The 19,470-nt window shown below is 36.5% G+C and overlaps 2 protein-coding genes across 2 annotated transcripts in view; one reads left to right on the top strand and one right to left on the bottom strand.

Moving 5' to 3' along the window:
- The window catches only part of LOC6042813 (arfGAP with SH3 domain, ANK repeat and PH domain-containing protein), a 59,627-nt gene that overhangs the window by 14,588 nt on the left and 25,569 nt on the right, over nt 1-19,470 (top strand). The gene's annotated exons all lie outside the window — the stretch shown is intronic.
- LOC6042814 (serpin-ZX) lies at nt 6,816-8,199 on the bottom strand. Its single transcript, XM_038258927.1, has 3 exons — nt 8,098-8,199; nt 7,084-8,034; nt 6,816-7,019 (listed from the first exon to the last, which is right to left on the bottom strand). The coding sequence occupies exons 1-3, from the start codon at nt 8,168-8,170 to the stop codon at nt 6,889-6,891; spliced, it is 1,155 nt and encodes a 384-aa protein (XP_038114855.1). The 5' UTR covers nt 8,171-8,199; the 3' UTR covers nt 6,816-6,888.

Below are 19,470 nucleotides of genomic sequence, written 5' to 3'. Positions count from 1 at the left end.
CTGCGGTGCTGCTGCTATATAGGGGTGAAGGACGTGACATGGCCAAACAAGGGCTTGCCAGCCCCGCCCGAATCGATTTGTATGACGGAATTTATTACATTCTGAATTGTGAAAAGTTCAAACAACAATATCGCTGTAATATCGCTGAGTATTTTCTTAAATCTAAAATAAAAAAAAATACTCGAAAGTTTGAAAGCACTTTTTTGGAGTCCGCGTAGGAGGACGAAAACAATAACGCTGATTGCCTCAAGTGATAGCTCTAGCTATAGCTTATACTACAGTCCATCTACCATGAATGGATGTACTCAGCCGGGCACTATCGCCGTCGAGTGTCATTATTTTATATCGTTCGTGACGAGGGATTCAATTTTGATACAAGTTTATGGAGCAGCGACGTTGATGATGATGGCGGGGCCCATTTGCTGACCTCAACCGTCGGCGGGGACATATTATAAGCTATACTATACGTTCCGGGAAATCTTACAAGTGCCCAAGTGACCTATAGAAGAGCTTGCTCTCGGCGGATATATCACACACAAAAACGCAAACAACCAACGTCTAATGGAGATTGATTACAGTCAGAATTTGGTCGATCGTCCCAACCCCAAGATTACACATCCGTCCAAACGGAGTGTGGTCATGTATATTTTCCCGGCTGGAAGTAAAACACATACACGCAGATGGCACTCTCCGGGCTCGCGCTGATTTAATTAACGCGTCACTGCTGAACCGCTGTTCACCAGCAGCTTCAACCATGAAGTCTGTGTGACAGCCAGACGATAAAATTCGTTACTTTGCCGTCAGATATGGATACTTGTTTAGGTTGTTGAGATATTCAAGCGAAAACATTTGTACAGATGTTCTGAGCTTGGTATTGGAAGCATTCTTTCAAATATAAGCAGAATAATAATGATTTGCGTAACATATGGAACGAAAGAATTCAAAATTTTAATTATCTATTGGAATGAATCGCGATTTCTCATGATACTTGAAAAGTATGACCTTGAGTAAATTTTTAACTCTATCAGAATAAGGACAACACTCATCCCTTCAGGTCAAAGCGTAATGTATTCCCATCTCTGCTGATGCGGTATGCTGCCCATCGGTGACATTTAACAAGTGGTTGTGAATGAAACTCTTTTTTCTCCCAACTATAATGTCCCTTTCCATATAAGCAGCGCGAATACGTATACGTCGTATATCGGCTTGGCTGGATGACAACGATTTTAGCACTTCCGACATTGCCACATTGATCGTCCAACTATTGTACGGGGGACCCAACGGCCTGGATGATTGATGTCCGCAGTGAAGAAAGGAAAGGGAGGTGGAATCGAGTCAAATGGGTTAAATAAAATGTTAACACCATGTCACCCGGATTTGCAATGATTTTTTTGATATCATTGTCATTCGGTTGTCTCAGTACTCTGTTCTTCGCACCTTATTCAAGTTAGGTCGCATGATATATCCAGTTCCAGACATCACCACAATCAAATATACTGAGATCCTATCCAATGACGGGTTACATGATAGATTACTGAGATCCGGCTTCTAAACGTATATAAATATCACTTAATATACTTAATATAACTTAAGTGGTCACAACAGGAATTTAGCATTTCCTATTTGAATTGAGGAATGCGAACGGTTAGATTGTGAAAAAAAAAATAAGAACCTTATTTGCAAAGACTCTTCAAAAGGATATGAAGGTCAGACAACCTTTTTCAAAGCTTGTTTACCGCATTACACGGGAATACAAAAAAACGTTACTTAATACAGACTTTTTCCAGAAGAGACGCAGACACTGCTTAAACAATGTGGCAACCGGGCAATATGCATGCTGCGCGACTCTCGCGCGTAGGCAAAAAGACCCTGCCTTTGAGGTTATGCAAAAATCACCCTTTATAGTAGCTGCAAAAAAACTTTTTCATGGCATAACTTTAAAAGTACTTCACTAAACAGAATAAAAAAAAGGATCTTAGGGGACCCCAAAAGGAACAGAATAAGGCGGATCCGGCCAAAATCGGTTCAGCCAGTTCTGAGATAATCGTGTGGAAACAAAACCATGTCTACACACATACCCACAGACATTTGTTCAGAATTTGATTCTGAGTCGATAGGTATACGTGAAGGTATATCTGAGAGGTGTATTTAAAAAGTTCATTTTTCGAGTGATTTTATAGCCTTGCCTCAGTAAGGTGAGGAAGGCAAAACAGCAAAATGTGCCCTTGGTTGCCCGGTAATAAACCACAACAGTATCAAACCATGTTATTCCAAGAGCTAAAGAATTCGAAGAAAATACCATTCCAATACTAATTTCCAGCTATGGTACCAACACTTGGTGTTGGTGTGATCTATTTTTTTTTGTATTCCTACGCACTTGGACTACTACAGTTTGGTATACCTACACAGAAAAAATTATGGTAATATTCATCAGGAAATGGTGAAAGATTTTGTGGCAAAAAAAAGATTAATTTTGCCCCAGAAAATTATGAATTTTTATCAGTTTTTGATGAATATTCATCTGGTTGACATTTTTACATATTTTTAATGTAATATTACTCAAAAAAGAGGTAATATTCAACCTACCAAATTTTCAACATTCCAAAACTCAACTTTTTTTTCTGTGTATGTTCTTCCACCTACAAAATTTTTGTATTGTTTTATGAATATTATTAAAAAAGAAACTAGATACAAGGGTTTATAAGCTCCAATTCTTTTGAGTGTGCATTTGACACAAAATCAATGATTTCAGAAAAACTAACTTAATCCACCTATGTGTTTGGTGCCTTCCTAACTTTTTATCAACATTTGGTGATATGATGAGTTTGGACACAAATTCCATCTATTTCACAATAAAAAAAATACACAAATGTCACATAAGCGGTCATAACTTGAAACTGAGCGTTGCCAGATCTTCAAAAAACTCATTACCTAACCAACGATGGGTCGGATGATGGATCCGGAAAAAAACTTAGGAATTAAAAAAAAAGTATAAAAAATATCACTTAAGTGGTCATATCTCAAGGTTGCCAGATCATCAATGTTTTGGACTCATTGGAAAGGTCTTTTGATTACCTAACTAACGATGGGTCGGATGATGGATCCGGACATAGTTTACCTACATTTAAGTGAGATTCGGCATAAAAAAAGTACATAAATATCACTTAAGTGTGCATATCTCGAGACAGGGTTGCCAGATCTTCAATGTATTGGACTCATTGGAAAGGTCTATAGGCCTATCCAACGATGGGTTGGATAATGGATCCGGACATAGTTTTCATATAGATAAGTGAGATCCGGCATCAAAATTCCAGCACCTGATTCGAGCACCAAGGTGAATACGCGCGCGCACACACACACACACACACACACACACACACACACACACACACACACACACAGAATTTTGTTCAGTTTTCGATTCTGAGTCGATAGGTATACATTAGGGTGTTTCAGCCAAACAAAAAAGTTCTCAGAATCAGGCAAACCGAGGTTCCCCTAGTAGAGGATACCCATAGGGACTCTCATGCCAAATATCAGCCCATTTGGTTGAGAATTGGCCTGTCCCCAGCGGTTTAAAGTTTACATGGAAATTACCATGGGATTTTTGTGCTTTTGGTTCAATCGTTCCTACAGGTCTTGGGACAACATGGATTCACTCGGAATAAAGACAGGTGTGTAGGGGATGGTCCAATGAACACATTCCAGAAGGAATTAGGGTTGTCCATTCTGTCCCCAAGGTGCGCATTGGATCGACGTCCGGTGTCTCCAGAATCATCGATTCGCCCTTCAAATGTACGCATTGTCCTTAGTATGCTATGACGGCTAGGAGAAAATTACGACGCCCCATGTCAGACGGTGAACACGTGGCAGAGTATCTACTCGAGTTTTGACTCAGAAACATTCTTTAAAGTACTAAAATTATAATTATTGATGTTCCTGGAAGAATTTCAACTATTCTAAATAAAGTAAAATGATGATTTTGTGTTAATAATGCAATCGATGCCTCTCCACGTGTTCACCGTCTCATATGGGACGTCGTGGTTTCCACCTAGCCGTCATAGCATACTAAGGAAATGCGATGCTTTTGAAGGATGAATCGTTGGTTTTGGAGACACCGGACGTCGATCCAATGCGCACCTTGGGGACAGAATGGACAAGCCTAATTCCTTCTGGAATATGTTCATTGGACCATCCCCTACACACCTGTCTTTATTCCGAGTGAATCCATGTTGTCCCCAGATCTGTAGGAACGATTGAACGAAAAGCACAAAAATCCCATGGTAATTTCCATGTAAACTTTAAACCGCTGGGGACAGGCCAATTCTCAACCAAATGGGCTGATATTTGGCATGAGAATCCCTATGGGTATCCTCTACTAGGGGAACCTCGGTTTGCCTGATTCTGAGAACTTTTGGTTTTGGATGAAACACCCTATTATACATGAATATAGATCTACGAGCTGGTTTTCAAAAGTTCATTTTTCGAGCAGGATTATAGCCTTACCTCAGTGAGGAAAGCAAAAATACAAAAAAAAATCTTGTTTCTGAGCAATTCGAGAAAAAAAAAACAATGAAATACCACAAAAATTCCAAACCTTTGTATCCCGATATAGATAATCTTTTAACGATTTTAACAAATTTTCATATGAGTATATCAATAATTTAAAAGAAACGTCTTTGATATTTTTCATTCCTCAATCCCAGTAAAACCACTTGTTTGAATTGTCATTTTAAAGGGCGGATACATTTAGAGGAATCCGGAAAAACCCCTGTAATACCAAAAAAAAAACATCATAATTTGGTATCCAAACTACGATAGTCTTGAATAATACTTAAAGTTGTTTTTCAAGGGTTCCCAAATACCAAAATATGGTATTAAAACCTACATGGGTAAGATATTGTCACTTTATTCTGACTTTTTCTAGACCGAATGTTGTCTTATTTTATCGAAAATAAAACTTATAATATATTAACAATCTAGAAACACTACAGAACAAATCATGATTTTAAATTTCAAAATCCTTCAAAGGATTATACTCCACAGCCAGTGCATTGATCTTGCTAATGTTTTTATGACTTGCAGTTGCACGTGTTAAAGAAATACCGCTTAGATAACCTTTGATGGGCCCAGCAAAAATAACAGTTGGGGTGGATTAAAATAAGTTTCATAGTTTTTTCTTAAATTTGGTGTCACATTTTGAATAAATAAAGATTTGCCTTTCTAAACTATCTGAAACGATTTTTTTCTGCAGAAATAAATCTTAGTAAAACATTCGGAACCACCTCAGCAAAATATTAACAAACGGGTGCATTTTTTCTTCTCTGTTGCACGATGAAGAAACAACTTGCTATCCAGCGTGGTATGTTGACTCGTTGTAAGCAACATTTAGCACTGTCATGTTGATTGTTCGCGATTTTGCTGCTATTTTTTTTTCTTAAGCTATATCTCTGTTGCACTTGAACGTTCAAACCAAATGATGCGTAGTCTAAGGAGGAGTCGCATTCATTGAGTACTATCCGAGATGAGAAAATAGTGGTTAATTTATTGAATTTATTTATATTTAAAAAACAATATATTTTTCTATGTTTAAGATTTTAATACATTTTTAAAATTATCGAAATTAATTTAAAGTTCACTATCTTTCCAATCGGGACAGCAAACCGGCTTATCTATGCGAAAAGTGAACTTGATCGTTGCGGTGCACACATTGCTGCCTGGAAAGTGAAAAACTATGCTCGTCCGGTGGACTGTGAAACCTCAAACCTCTGCAACTGCGCGTACTTGAGACAAGCACAGATTATCCATCGTAACATTTTATCTCGAATATTACGCACGTTTGTGAAGGTGGAATTTTTCACCAAGCTTGGTTATTATACCAACGGTTAGCGATACCTTTCGATTTCACTGGGAAAATGTGTGCGCAATGTTGTTGTTGATGGAAAGCACCGTCCATTACCGAGAATCGAGATGATTTTGTTTGTGCAGTCGGGGGGGAGCTTTTGTGGTGACGAGTGGGGTTGAGATTTGTCATAACTGCAGGCAGATGGATCACGCGAGTCACGTTCAAGCTGGTTGGAAATGCTGTGTGAATCATGTTTAACAGCGATAAGGAGTTGAAGAATTTGAAACTGTTTAACGTTGCGGTTTTCTGTTACAATCGTGTCAAATGCATTTAATGACACTTTAAAATCCCGTTAAAATAGTTAATTCTTAAAATGGTCTTTTTATACCGAAACTGTTCACATTATGACTCATGTGCTACATGTTCCTACTTAGCCAATTAGTCACCACATTTGATTCAGGCTAAAGATGTTGCAAAGAAGGATTTCGTTTACTTTCCAGTGAATTATTCCTTTGATCGATTATTACAAACAGCAAGCAAATGAAAATAAAACTTTACGTTTAAAACTTGCTTCTCAAAGCATGATTACAGCTTGTTTTACAAAGTATACCGACCATGTCGCTTGCTCAGACTTTTTCTGCTTCTTTCAAAAAGCAAAAGACTGCCATTCGCGCGTGATAATTTGTTCCTTTGCCGCGCGCTGATGGCTGCCGATATGGTGATGATAATCATAATAACTTCCAGCCAGAGACCCTACCGAGCCATGCCACGAGAGTGAGAGTGAGGGCCAAGTATAAATCACTGAACCAACCAAGATATTAATTGAAAAGAAGAAGCGAAAAAAAAATGTAATCACAGCTCGTCGAGTACAGTGAGGAAGCGCTGTACTTGGGGATCTCTTGGGGACAAAAGCACAGGGCAAATGAGTCGATTTCGGATGGTCATCCGTAGCCTTTGATGCAGTTTACGATGAGGTTGGCAGTGCTGCCAGTTTGTTTATTGGATATGTTGATTAATATTATTCAGTAATTGTTGGTATTAATTTACTGCTTATAGTGAGAGTAATGTCCGATGAAGAAAATCTCCTTCGTTGAAGTTCTGCGAATCAAGTAGATGAAGGGACGATTTCCGATGAAAAGTTCCAATGGAATTGTGTGAAATGCCAGCTGGCCTTCTGCAAATTTGAACAAGACAAAATAGATAACCATCTCCCACTGAATCAAGCCAAACACACTCACCAGTAACGGCAGCTGCTGTGGTTCCAGTTTCGAACACATTAATCACTGCCTTCTGGCGCAACTCGGAAAGCTGAGCTGGCTTCCGAGCGAATACTTTGAATGCCTTCACCTCGAAGGCCGATCCCAATCCCATGGATTGCAGCACGTCCTTGGCTTTGACTTTGGATTGGATCGAAAATTTGGGAATCTCAACCGTTCCGTATTCAAGCTTAAGTGCACTATTTAGCCTTTCGTAGAACTCCAACGTGAGTTGGTTGACCAAATCTTGTAACGACCCGTTCTTCGGCATCACAAACAACATCGACAAATCCGTCTCACTTTCATACGGTAATTCCAGCAAGTTTAAATCACCTAAGTTACCGCACGAGACCTCCTCATCCATGGACATGATGTCAACGTCATGATCGCCGTCCACAAAATGGAACGTTTTCCTGGCAGAACTCTTCGGAAACGGATGTTCCCACTTGGCGTCCAAGGTGATCGCGTTCAACAGGATCAAACGATCGTTGTCCTTCAAATCGCTGGCCGTGATCAAATCCGGGATCAATCCATTGGTAGAGCTATTGACCCACCGATTCACCGAATCCACTACCTTTTGTTTCTGCTTAAAATCTGCTTCTTCAACCTCGACCTTGTAGGAATCTTGCAAAAGCGGAAGAAACTTTGTATTCAGGTCTTCCGGGCTGTGGTACACTTTGGCGACCATCCTGAGGACGCTGTCACTGCCACCAGTGCTGTTGAGGAACTCTACCAGACTCGGAATAGGTTTTTTCTTCGCAGCGGGCAACCCGAGAATCGCTTGCATGTCAGCAGCGGTACTATTACTAGCTACGTGATACAAGAGCGAAAGTGTGGCCTGAACCGACACCGGTGACTGGATCGCATTCTCGTCCGGATTGAACGAATGTCGATAAAAGTTGAGCGAAAAGTTTGTTGACTGTTTGACGAAATCTGAAACAAGAAATAAGAAGTATTATTGTTTGAATCCTACTTGCCGCTGCACAAAATCCCAACCGTAACTTTCGTCGGACTTTCCCCGGGCCTGGCTCGTGCCAAAAAGTAGCAAAATAAAAGCAAAGGTCAGCATGACTGATCGCGTCCAGTGACTCTTGGTAACTGTTGTGGAACAATCGCAACTGGACGTGAGTCTCGTTAGTGTGACGATAAGAGGGATGACGAAGTTTTTGAATTTGGAAATACCCACATTTTTGTTACGGTAGCACTTGTTCTTTGCAAAATTGTCCAATGTTAGTATTGGTTTTGTAGAAATATGGGACAAAAATGAGTAGAATGGTGGTGTAGCTGAGTAATATTCGTGGTGTAGTGCTCTCGAGACGTAATCTCTATTTTTTTAAAGCCATTTAAAAACTCATAAAAATTTATTGGGATGTCGTACGAGTCACAGTTGAGCCGAATAGTAAACATTTTTTTAACTTCAGAACATATTCGCCAAGAAAGCATGACGAGAACTAATAATTCTTCTTGTCATACTCATTCCTTGATTTGTGCCTTGGTGCAAGCGAGTCTATTCTAGTTTAATCAGTTTCAATTCTAGAGAATTACTCAGACATATGGTTTTATTTGAAGAAAATCAAATACAGAATCTGCTGACTTCATACGAAATAAGTAAACAGCAATCCAATAGAAATATTCTCCGGAATTTCGGACATGGACTTTTTGTGGAGGAGGCTCCTATCACCGAATCGTCCATACAATCCGTACCAATTTGATAGTTGTCCTTACAAAAATTGGGTCATACAAATTTCATCATTTTTGTATGACCCAGTCTCACCCCCATACCCAATGTATTTAAAAATCGGTAGTTGTTGTCAGTATAAGTTTTGACAACAGAATTCTATTTTCTCAAAGTCACCTTCTGTGCTTTTCTGAGAAAAATGTGTGGACAGTGTTGCCATTATTTTGGATATCACACAAAAAATTAAGAGAAAATGTTGGTAAATTGAAAAGTTCTTTAAAAAAAAATAATAATAATAAAGTTTACCGTTTTCGAGAACTACACAGAAATGAATCGTGAATGTTACATCTTAAATGAAGTATAAAAAAATGAACGTCATCAAACATTTTAAATTAAACGCAATTTTCATCTTTTCGCAGTTCCATCTTTTGAGCTATGTCATAATTTGGTCAAAAATAATCCAGCAGTGATGCCAATTTTTCAAAAAAATACTTTATTTTCAATTGTAAAATCATTTTTTTTTTCGATTACAGTAGTTGTTCGGGCGCTCGATAGCCCAGTTAAAAGCAGACAAAAGTCAAAAAACCAAAACAAACCGAAATGACCGAAAGGTTAGAGGATGCAAAAATCATGTTCAATAAATAAAAAGAAAATCAAACTTTTGTTCAATTTCAAGTCACAATTAAAGAAATATGAAAAGTAAGCATTTCGTTATTTTTCGTTCAGCCCAATTACCGAACAAGTACTGTTTATGCACAAAAATTATTTTTTTTTTGAAAATATTTTTTTAAGTAAAGAATCAGAACGGCTCTGAGATACAGCCTCAAAAAAAAAATACATAAGAGCAGTTCTCTCAGATTTCGGTCATTAGTTTTTTTTGTATTTTTTAATCCGACTGAAACTGTTTTGGTGCCTTCGGTATGCCCAAAGAAGCCATTTTGCATCATTAGTTTGTCCATATAATTTTCCATACAAATTTGGCAGCTGTCCATACAAAAATGATGTATGAAAATTCAAAAATCTGTATCTTTTGAAGGAAGTTTTTGATTGATTTGGTGTCTTCGGCAAAGTTGTAGGTATGAGTATGGACTACACTGAAAAAAATGATGCATGATAAAAAAAAATTACATGCTAAAAAAATATTTTCGAAATTTTTAAAACAAGACAAACATTTAAAAAGGGCGTAATATTGAATGTTTGGCCCTTTTGAAATGTTAGTCTTGATTTAAAAATGAAAGTATTGTTTTCGAAAAGATTGGAAAATTTCACGAATGTTTCATATTTTAACATTTTAAATCGGACCATTAGTTGCTGAGATGTCGACATTAGAAAATGGTGGGTTGTTTGGGTGAGACTTAGAAAACATCAATTTTCTTGTTTTTAAACCTTTGCTTGGCAATATCTCAGTAACTAAGGGTCGTATCAACAAAGTTGAAAAAAGCAAAATATTGCAAAATTTTCTCAGCTTTTCAAAAATATTTTTTTCAAAAGTGGGCAAACATGTGCACTAATTTTAAAAAATGAAAAACTGCGACTATTTTCAAAAAAGTCACCTAAAAATGGATTTAACTTGAAAACGGTGCACTTTATCAAAATATCACTAAAGTACTTTTAGATTGCAATTTTGATTTTACATCGAAAAATAAATTTGAAAAATTTTTGCGACCAATATTTCGATTTTTTTTTAAATCAGTATTGATTCAAAAATTTATAACTCGCTCAAAGATTTTTTGCACAACCTGGAAATTTCTGAAAAGTTGGCATTTTATGTCCTCTAAAACATATCAAAAAATAAAAAAAATAAAAATAGTGTTTTTTTTTGCCAATCAAGTTTTAGTGACAAAAAGTTAATTAAAAAATCACCATTTTTTTACCGTGTACCATTTTTTTTTTCAGTGTAGTCTATATCCATACCTACAACTTTGCCCAAGACACCAAATCGATCAAAAAAATCCTTCAAAAGATACAGATTTTCGATTTTCATACATCATTTTTGTATGGACAGCTGCCAAATTTGTATGGAAAATTATATGGACAAACTAATGATGCAAAATGGCTTCTTTGGGCATACCGAAGGCACCAAAAAAGTTTCAGTCGAATTAAAAAATACAAAAATAAAAATTCTAAAAAAAGACCGATTTCGTAGAGAATTGCTCATAAGAAAACGAAATTTTCTCTACACAAAAAACGGTATTATTACATATGGAAATGTTGATAGATTTTGTATAAATAATAGTAGTTTATGCAACAAGTTGCAAAAAGAGGTTTTTTTCAGCACGAGTCGTACATTTATCCAACGAGGTTCACCGAGTTGGATATAGAAGAGTGCTGAAAAAATCAAGGTTTGCAACGAGTTCCATACAACATTTTTTGCAATTCCAAAAAACACACACTGAGTGAAATTTTATGTCAAATTTTCATGTATTTTGTCAATAAATCGTTTAAATAAAAAAAATGTTGAAAAGTATAACTTTTCAGCATTTGTTTTGAAAAGTGTTGCTATTCGATTCTGTTATTTTTGGTACAGAAAAGTAGGCTATTTCGTCGTTCAAGAATGACAGGAAAAGTAAGTAGTTTCACGACGGAATTGGAAGTGTATTTTACCATCAGGGACTGACGAATTAAAATTTTTTAGACATTGTTTTTGGTAAATTTACTCAAAAAAGAGATTTTATTTAACCAAACAAATTTACAATCTTCCAACATTCATTTTTTTACTGTGTCTTCACTAAAATAGCGTTGAATTTTAAAGTGCAAATATGGGTCAAGTTTTATTGTTAAAATATGAAAGTAACGTGAACGTGAAATTTTCCAATATTTTCAACCCCTTACATATGAAAAGGCAAAACAAAATTGTCTTAGACCGGTTATGGTTAATTTTAGGGTTAATTTAAAATTTTTTGAAAATATTATTTGGTGATGAAGAAAAAACCAAGTACCGATATTTAGGTTTTTAACCGTTTAAGGGCAAATTAGGCCTTTAAAATGGTTCACCACAATCAAAGCTGGCAACACGGGTACGATTAGCGAAAGTGATTGCACCGCAAAACAAGCTCTGCGGAGCTCTGGTGGAAATGTTGACTTCAGTCTGCCTTTCCTGGCTGCTTCTGTGGTAGATCCTAAGCAAACACAACTCGCTGACTGTTCCTTGGCGGCGCAGCGCAACAGCAGACGGAACCTTCTAGAGGACAAGAACCTTGTGTGACCGCGGCGCAATTCGGGCTGTTTTCATACTTTTTTTGCAGGGGGGGAAAGCATTGGCGTGAAATTGGATTGAATATCAAATAATCTTCCAGCTGGCCCCCGGTCGATGCGGATAATACGGATAAAAATACCAAGTGCCAGCTGGGAGGAAGTGCTTGGCCGGGTTGATATCGTGGGGTCATTGGACAATCATTGGTTTGGCTACAAAGTGGTTGCTCTCAGGTTCAACAGTTGACAGCTTACCCCAGCCAGGGGAGATTGCCCAACTTCCTGCCCTCGAAGCGTCGTACCTTTTGGATCATCACGACATGAAGGTAACGTACCACTACACATCTAGATCTGAGGTCGGTCGTCATTGAAGGGATGGCAAAGAGAAGTTCAAGTGGATCCAAACTCACGCTACTTGTTGATATCATCCACTCCGCGTTTGCTGGAAAACAAACATAAAACATGACCTAGGAGCTGGCACTTGAATTGGTATGGGATGAGACTCGGACTGGACTGGATAGGTAGAGCAATTTAGTACAGCTCTCTTGAGGGATTTGTAAGCAGGATGGCAATGAATGAAACAGGAAGTCTGGTCCTCTACTGGCAGGTTAAAGTGATTAGGAGAGGTTTTTTTTCGGTTCCATGATTTATACTGGGACCGGAAGAGGCAACTTCTCTGAAAGTGGTAGCCATGTAGATTTAATGGTATAACCGGAAAGGACATTTTAGCCGATAACATTTTTGCAGGAAAACTAGTTTTTTCTCAGCGAAATTGTTCCAATACAAATCTGTTCAGCTGCATACGAAAACGATGAATCATAGCCCGTGGAATGCGCGATACGTCTGGTCCAAATAGTTTTCGAAAAGCGCAAGAAGAAGTTGAACGCGTTTGTTTTGGTTATTATTACCTACCGACCGTTGGTTTCGTTTCGTTCGCAAAAGTTTTCCCCTTCCTCCTTCACAATAGTCCACCACCAGAAGAAGCATAAGGAAAAGACCGAGCACGTGCAACTTGGTCTGACCTGGTCGTCTGAGCGGTTCAAATTTCAGTGGGTGCTGCTAGTGTGAAAACAAAACAGAAAAATAAAATATGTAAACAAAACTAGCAATAAGTGTGGGCCCAGCTCGGCTACCACAGTGCACAAGCTTTGGGGGTTGATTTTTTTTTTCTTCGTTCGTTTCAAGAAGCAAAGAGGATTACAGTCTGCCGCAAGTGCCAATAATTAGCCGTGGCTTTTCTTTGGTTTGACTTGAAGGGGATATTTTTCGGCGTTAGAGGAAGAAGGCAAATGTTTGCACTTTTTCGTTTTTTTAGATGAGTCTGCAGGAATAAACTCAACAACACCGTTAAAAGTTTGCTTATCGTCATCTTCGACTGGATGAGTCAGTTTCACTTTCGGAGGACGTTCGAACTTTTTTGATGAGCATCGGCAGATTGTAAGCAAAGTTGCAATTTGTTGATAACGATGGAATGTTAAACTTTGATTTCTGCAAGTCGAATTCGATCACCCAACAGGATATTTTTTTTCAGGATTACCTGTTAATATCATTCCCGTTGAGTTGAGAAGCAAAATAATGTTGAATGATGAATTTCATATGCACTCTTGTTATCTTTATTCATCACATAAAATATACTCGAAATTATTCACCAAGAAGTGAAGTAGAGCCTTTCTTGATACTACCTTCCTCACTGAGGAGAGGCTATAAAATCACTCTTTTTTATATGGACAATGGTCAACCCTCATGGGCTCAATTTTTATGTAAATTTGAATTTTCAATCGAAGTATTTTTCTGATTTTTTAAACTTAAACTCTTTCAAAATCTGTTTTCATGGCATTAAAATATACATTTTCATCTATTAACAAAAAAAATTGAAGCCATTTGGTTGTATCATGGCCGAGGTATAGCCATTTGAAGTTAGCAATTTCAAAAAACGGGTGCCACGATATCTCAACACTGCTTTGACCGAATCGGCTGAAAATTTTGGTGAAGACTCGTTAAACCGGTCCCGTGTGCATGACGAAGGCCAATTTAAAAAAAACTTAAATTATAAAAAAGTTGAAAATATTTTTATGTTTTTCATATAAAAAAATTACAGTTTTTGAGAGTGCATAATTGACAAAGGGAGCGCGTGGTCGTAAAAACTATTCGGAGTGAAAAGTGTTTTTTTTTTTGTGTGCCTTTTGTTTCACATTTTTGTCGTGTATTGTGTGCTGCGAGGAGAAGATTACCCTCTGAAAATGCAGCGTCATCAGTGCATAATTGGCAAAGGGAGCGCGTGGTCGTAAAAAATATGCGGAGTGAAAAGTGATTTCTTTTGTGATTTTCAAAGCCCTTCCTATATCATCGTTGATCGGAAGGCACGGCGTCGGGTGGATTGTGTTTAAATTTTTCGAATAAGGTTTAATTTTTTTTTGCGGTGAAAAAGCCAATTTTATATAATGAACGAAAGACGCACTGACAATTTGGATCGTTGAGTTAATAGTGGAGCAAAATAACTGTGTGTGAGTGAGTTTGTGTGTTAACCAAAAAGACCTTCCCATAGCATCGTTGCTCGGAAGGCTCGCCGACGGGTCTGTTATGAAAGTCCTCCCCATAGCGTGTTAGCTCGGGAGGCATCGAAAAGCCAATACCTTATCCTACTAACCCAAAAAAATAAATTAATCACGTGATGCTTGAAGGAGATGCTGTGGATTCAACGGTCTCAAGCGGTATCAACAAGTATATAGCGAAAAACTGTGTGCTTGATGAGTCTGCAACTTCAACTATCGGACTAACATTCCTCCCTTTCGTTGAACTGCAGGCTTCTTGGGAGGGCGCCGGTATTGACTAATAAAGTAGAGATCTTCAGAGGTTAAACAGTGAACGGATGGTTGGCTCCCACTGATAATTTTTGATTCATTGTTTAACTTCAGCTGATCTGTCAATAACGGAGTAGCAACTCATTGGCAGTCAACCATGCTCATGCTCAAAAATTTACAGTTTTTGATTTTTGTATTTTTTGAAAATCCAAAATTTTAAAATCGGGCTTCGTCATGCACACGGAATATATCTTGAAAGTATTCACCCAAAAATTCAGCCAATTTGGTCCGTCCCATCTCGAGATATCGTGCCACCCGTAAATCAAATTGGTGTTCAAAGAAAAACGCTCAGAAAGTCAGACAGTTTGCTTTACGCATGGCCAAATTCTGAGCTTAAATTGTCTCTAACTCAGTTAAATCCCGAAATATCTTCATGAAACTTTCAGGAGTGATTGAAAATCATCTTTGAAGTGGTTTTAAAAAAAGGAAATATAAAATTTTGTAATTTTCTACATGTATGTAACCACTTAAAATATTGTTTTCGAAAAAATCGGAAAATTTCACGAATGTTTCACATTGAAAACCAGACCATTAGTTGCTGAGACATCGGCATTAGAAAATATTTCACTGAAGAGCAATTCTCTACGAAATCGGTCTTTTTTCTTCAATTTTAATTTTTGTATTTTTTAATCCGGCTGAAACTTTTTTGGTGCCTTCGGTATGCCCAAAGAAGCCATTTTGCATCATTAGTTTGTCCATATAATTTTCCATACAAATTTGGCAGCTGTCCATACAAAAATGATGTATGAAAATTCAAAAATCTGTATCTTTTGAAGGAATTTTTTGATCGATTTGGTGTCTTCGGCAAAGTTGTAGGTATGGATACGGACTACACTAAAAAAAAATGATACACGGTAAAAAAAATTTGGTGATTTTTTTATTTAACTTTTTATTACTAAAATTTGATTTGCAAAAAAACACTATTTTTATTTGTTTTTATTTTTTGATATGTTTTAGAGGACATACAATGCCAACTTTTCAGAAATTTCCAGGTTGTGCAAAAAATCATTGACCGAGTTATGAATTTTTTTAATCAATTCTGATTTTTTCAAAAAATCGAAATATTGGTCGCAAAATTTTTTCAACTTCATATTTCGATGTAAAATCAAATTTGCAATCAAAAAGTACTTTAGTAAAATTTTGATAAAGTGCACCGTTTTCAAGTTAAATCCATATTTAGGTGACTTTTTGAAAATAGTCGCAGTTTTTAATTTTTAAATTAGTGCACATGTTTGCACTATATTTTGCTTCTCGGACTTTGTTGATACGACCTTTAATAGCTGAGATATTGCCATGCAAAGGTTTAAAAACAGGAAAATTGATGTTTTCTAAGTCTCATTTTTAATGTCGATATCTCAGCAACTAATGGTCCGATTTTCAATGTTAATATATGAAAAATTTGTGAAATTTTCCGATCTTTTCGAAAAAAATATTTTCAAAATTTTCAAATCAAGACTAACATTTCAAAAGGGCGTAATATTTCATGTTTGGCCCTTTTGAAATGTTAGCCCTGATTTGAAAATTTTGAAAATATTTTTTTCGAAAAGATCGGAAAATTTCACAAATGTTTCATATATTAACATTGAAAATCGGACCATTAATTGCTGAGATATCGACATTAAAAAATGGTGGGCTGTTTGGGTGAGACTTAGAAAACATCAATTTTCCTGTTTTTAAACCTTTGCATGGCAATTTCTCAGCAACTAAGGGTCGTATCAACAAAGTCCGAAGAAGCAAAATATAGAGAATTTTCTCAGCTTTTCAAAAATATTTTTTTCAAGACTGGGCAAACATGTGCACTATTTAAAAAAAATGAAAAACTGCGACTATTTTCAAAAAAGTCACTTAAATATGGCTATAACTTGAAAACGGTGCATTTTATCAAAATTTCACTAAAGTACTTTTTGATTGCAAATTTGATTTTACATCGAAAAATGATGTTGAAAAAATTTTGCGACCAAAATTTCGATTTTTTGAAAAAATCAGTATTGATTCAAAAATTCATAACTCGGTCAATGATTTTTTGCACAACCTGGAAATTTCTGAAAAGTTGGCATTTTATGTCCTCTAAAACATATCAAAAAATAAAAAAAAATAAAAATAGTGTTTTTTTGTAAATCAAGTTTTAGTAATAAAAAGTTAAATAAAAAAATCACCAAATTTTTTTTACCGTGTATTATTTTTTTCCAGTGTAGTCCATATCCATTCCTACAACTTTGCCGAAGACACCAAATCGATCAAAAAATTCCTTCAAAAGATACAGATTTTTGAATTTTCATACATCATTTTTGTATGGACAGCTGCCAAACTTGTATGGAAAATTATATAGACAAACTAATGATGCAAAATGGCTTCTTTGGGCATACCGAAGGCACCAAAAAAGTTTCAGTCGGATTAAAAAATACAAAAAAAAATCGAATGACCGAAATCCTAGAGAACTGCTCTGAAATCAAATTTTTGGTGGCTATATCTTGAAAACGAGATACTTTATTAAAAAACATCTGTAAAGTACTTTGCGATTGCATGCAAATTCAATTTTTTATAAAAAAAAATGAGATAAAAAAATGTTATGCATTAAAATTTCGACTTTTTTTTAAATATCTCTTTTTCAAATATTGGTAACTTGGCGGTAAATTTTCGTACCATTTTTTCTCTACGGCTCAAAAGTTGCGGGTTTTGATCCCCTAAAACATATCAACAAATCTCGAAAATAAAAAAAATACAATTTTTTTTGTATTTGTGAAAAAATATAATAAAAAATCGGCAAGATTTTTTTCCGTGTACCTCTTTTTCATCAATACCTACAACATTGCTGAAGAAAATTCCTTTAAAAATTACAGATTTCGAATAATTACGTACCATTGTTGCCAAGCTGCCAAAATTGTATGCAGACAAAATGGTTTCTTTGGTCTTAGGGAAGGCCCCCACATAGTTTGAGCCAAATTACAGTCGATTCTCTGGTTGGTCGATCTTCGCTATCTCCAATATTGTTCCATCTATCGATGGTTTCATCAGTCTTTTTAAATTGCATACTTCGATTCTCTTCTTTGCTCGATTTTCATCGGAGAATCTCTTACTCGATTTGTTTCTTTCAAAAAATCCCTCCTTTTGTCAATATTTTCTCTTTCTCATGGCATGTATAGATATTTTTCTTTAAAAACGGGGCTTTATGTATGTTAGAAATTCGCTTGTTCTGCTTGCTGAACTTTTGCCATGATTCTCCTCCATTGCTGGGATCAGGGAAAAAATATTCGAGTCTTCGTTTGGCATCATTCTGTAAACTGATGCTTCTCTTCCTCGATGGTCCCTTCGATATGGACAACCAAAGAATCGATTGAAAGTAACATTTTTTTTTTCATTGAGTATCTATTTTTTTTTAAGGCAAATCTTACACTTTTCTTCCTCAACAAAGACAAAAAAAAAAAGTTGGACCCAAAGCGAAAGCGGATTTGCAAATTAGCATGCAAAAGTAATTTGTCTTGCCTTGCACAATCATCAACAGCAGCGCAAACACACAACTTCTTTGAGCGACGGAGCTTTCGGGGTTACCCCCACCATTGCCCTTCCCTCTCTTGGCCATGAATCTGCAAAACTTGGTTTAGTTGGGTTGGTTTCTCGCTGATAAGGGAAATGTGGCTCATTTCCTGGGTGGAAGATGATGCGGTTGGAAACAATCGATTATACTGTGTGTTTACACTATATGTATGACGGAGTGGTGTTCACATCATTGTGTACAATATTTAAATTTTATGATTTTATGTATAAGTGTTGACTGTTTTTCTTAAAGAATACACCAAAAGAAAAATTATAGTAGATCAGAGTAGATTATTTCAAATTTGCACTATAAGTACCTATCTCTGTACTAGTTCTAGCCACAAGCAAATCATACCTGACATACTAGGCAAGCAGGTCAATGCCATCGCTTCCAGCAATAGCATACATTCCTCACAAATCTCTGCGGCATCATCTGCTGAGACTCCCTTTCTCTCGATCTTGTTTCGCACTCTCCCACAATGTCATTAAGAGTGCAAATCTCTGCAAACTTTCAATTTTGTTACAATTTAAGATTTTTTTTTATAAAAATATGATTGATCATAACACTAACGTTCCTTAAATTGTATTAAAATATTTCTGAAAAATATAACTTGAGTCGTTAAGCTTTCTTTTTGTAAGAAAAGTTAAAATATCGTACTTATAGCTTAAAACGATTTTTACTAATAAGGTAGAATAAATTGAATACCAATTTTTTACATTAAGTTGTTCGATTACACATCTTTGAAAATTTATAAGTCAACAATTAAGCTATTTTGAATGCCCATAGAATAGCTAACCAAAATGAAGTTATGCTAACAGGCTAGTCAACCAAGTGTTTCTCATCATTCTGGCCAGAACAGGACGCTCCAATGCGTTGGAGAAATTTAATTTTCAGAAGAGAATAAATGGAAAAGAGAATGAGAGAGATTTTAACGAGAACGACATTCCCGCATTCTATAGCATAATTTTTCCCCAGTTTTTTTTTTTAATTTGACCTACTTTTCCACCCACCGACCCTTTGCGTCTTGTCACATTTGCCGCTGGTCCACCCACACTGACATGTGTGTACGTGCACTGTGCAGTTTATAAGGAGGAAGATTGGGG

Source organism: Culex quinquefasciatus, chromosome 3 (assembly GCF_015732765.1).
Source record: "Culex quinquefasciatus strain JHB chromosome 3, VPISU_Cqui_1.0_pri_paternal, whole genome shotgun sequence".
NCBI classification, from domain to species: Eukaryota; Metazoa; Arthropoda; class Insecta; order Diptera; family Culicidae; genus Culex; species Culex quinquefasciatus.
The sequence above is the reverse complement of the archived record's forward strand: the minus strand, read 5'-3'. Positions and strand labels throughout refer to the sequence as shown.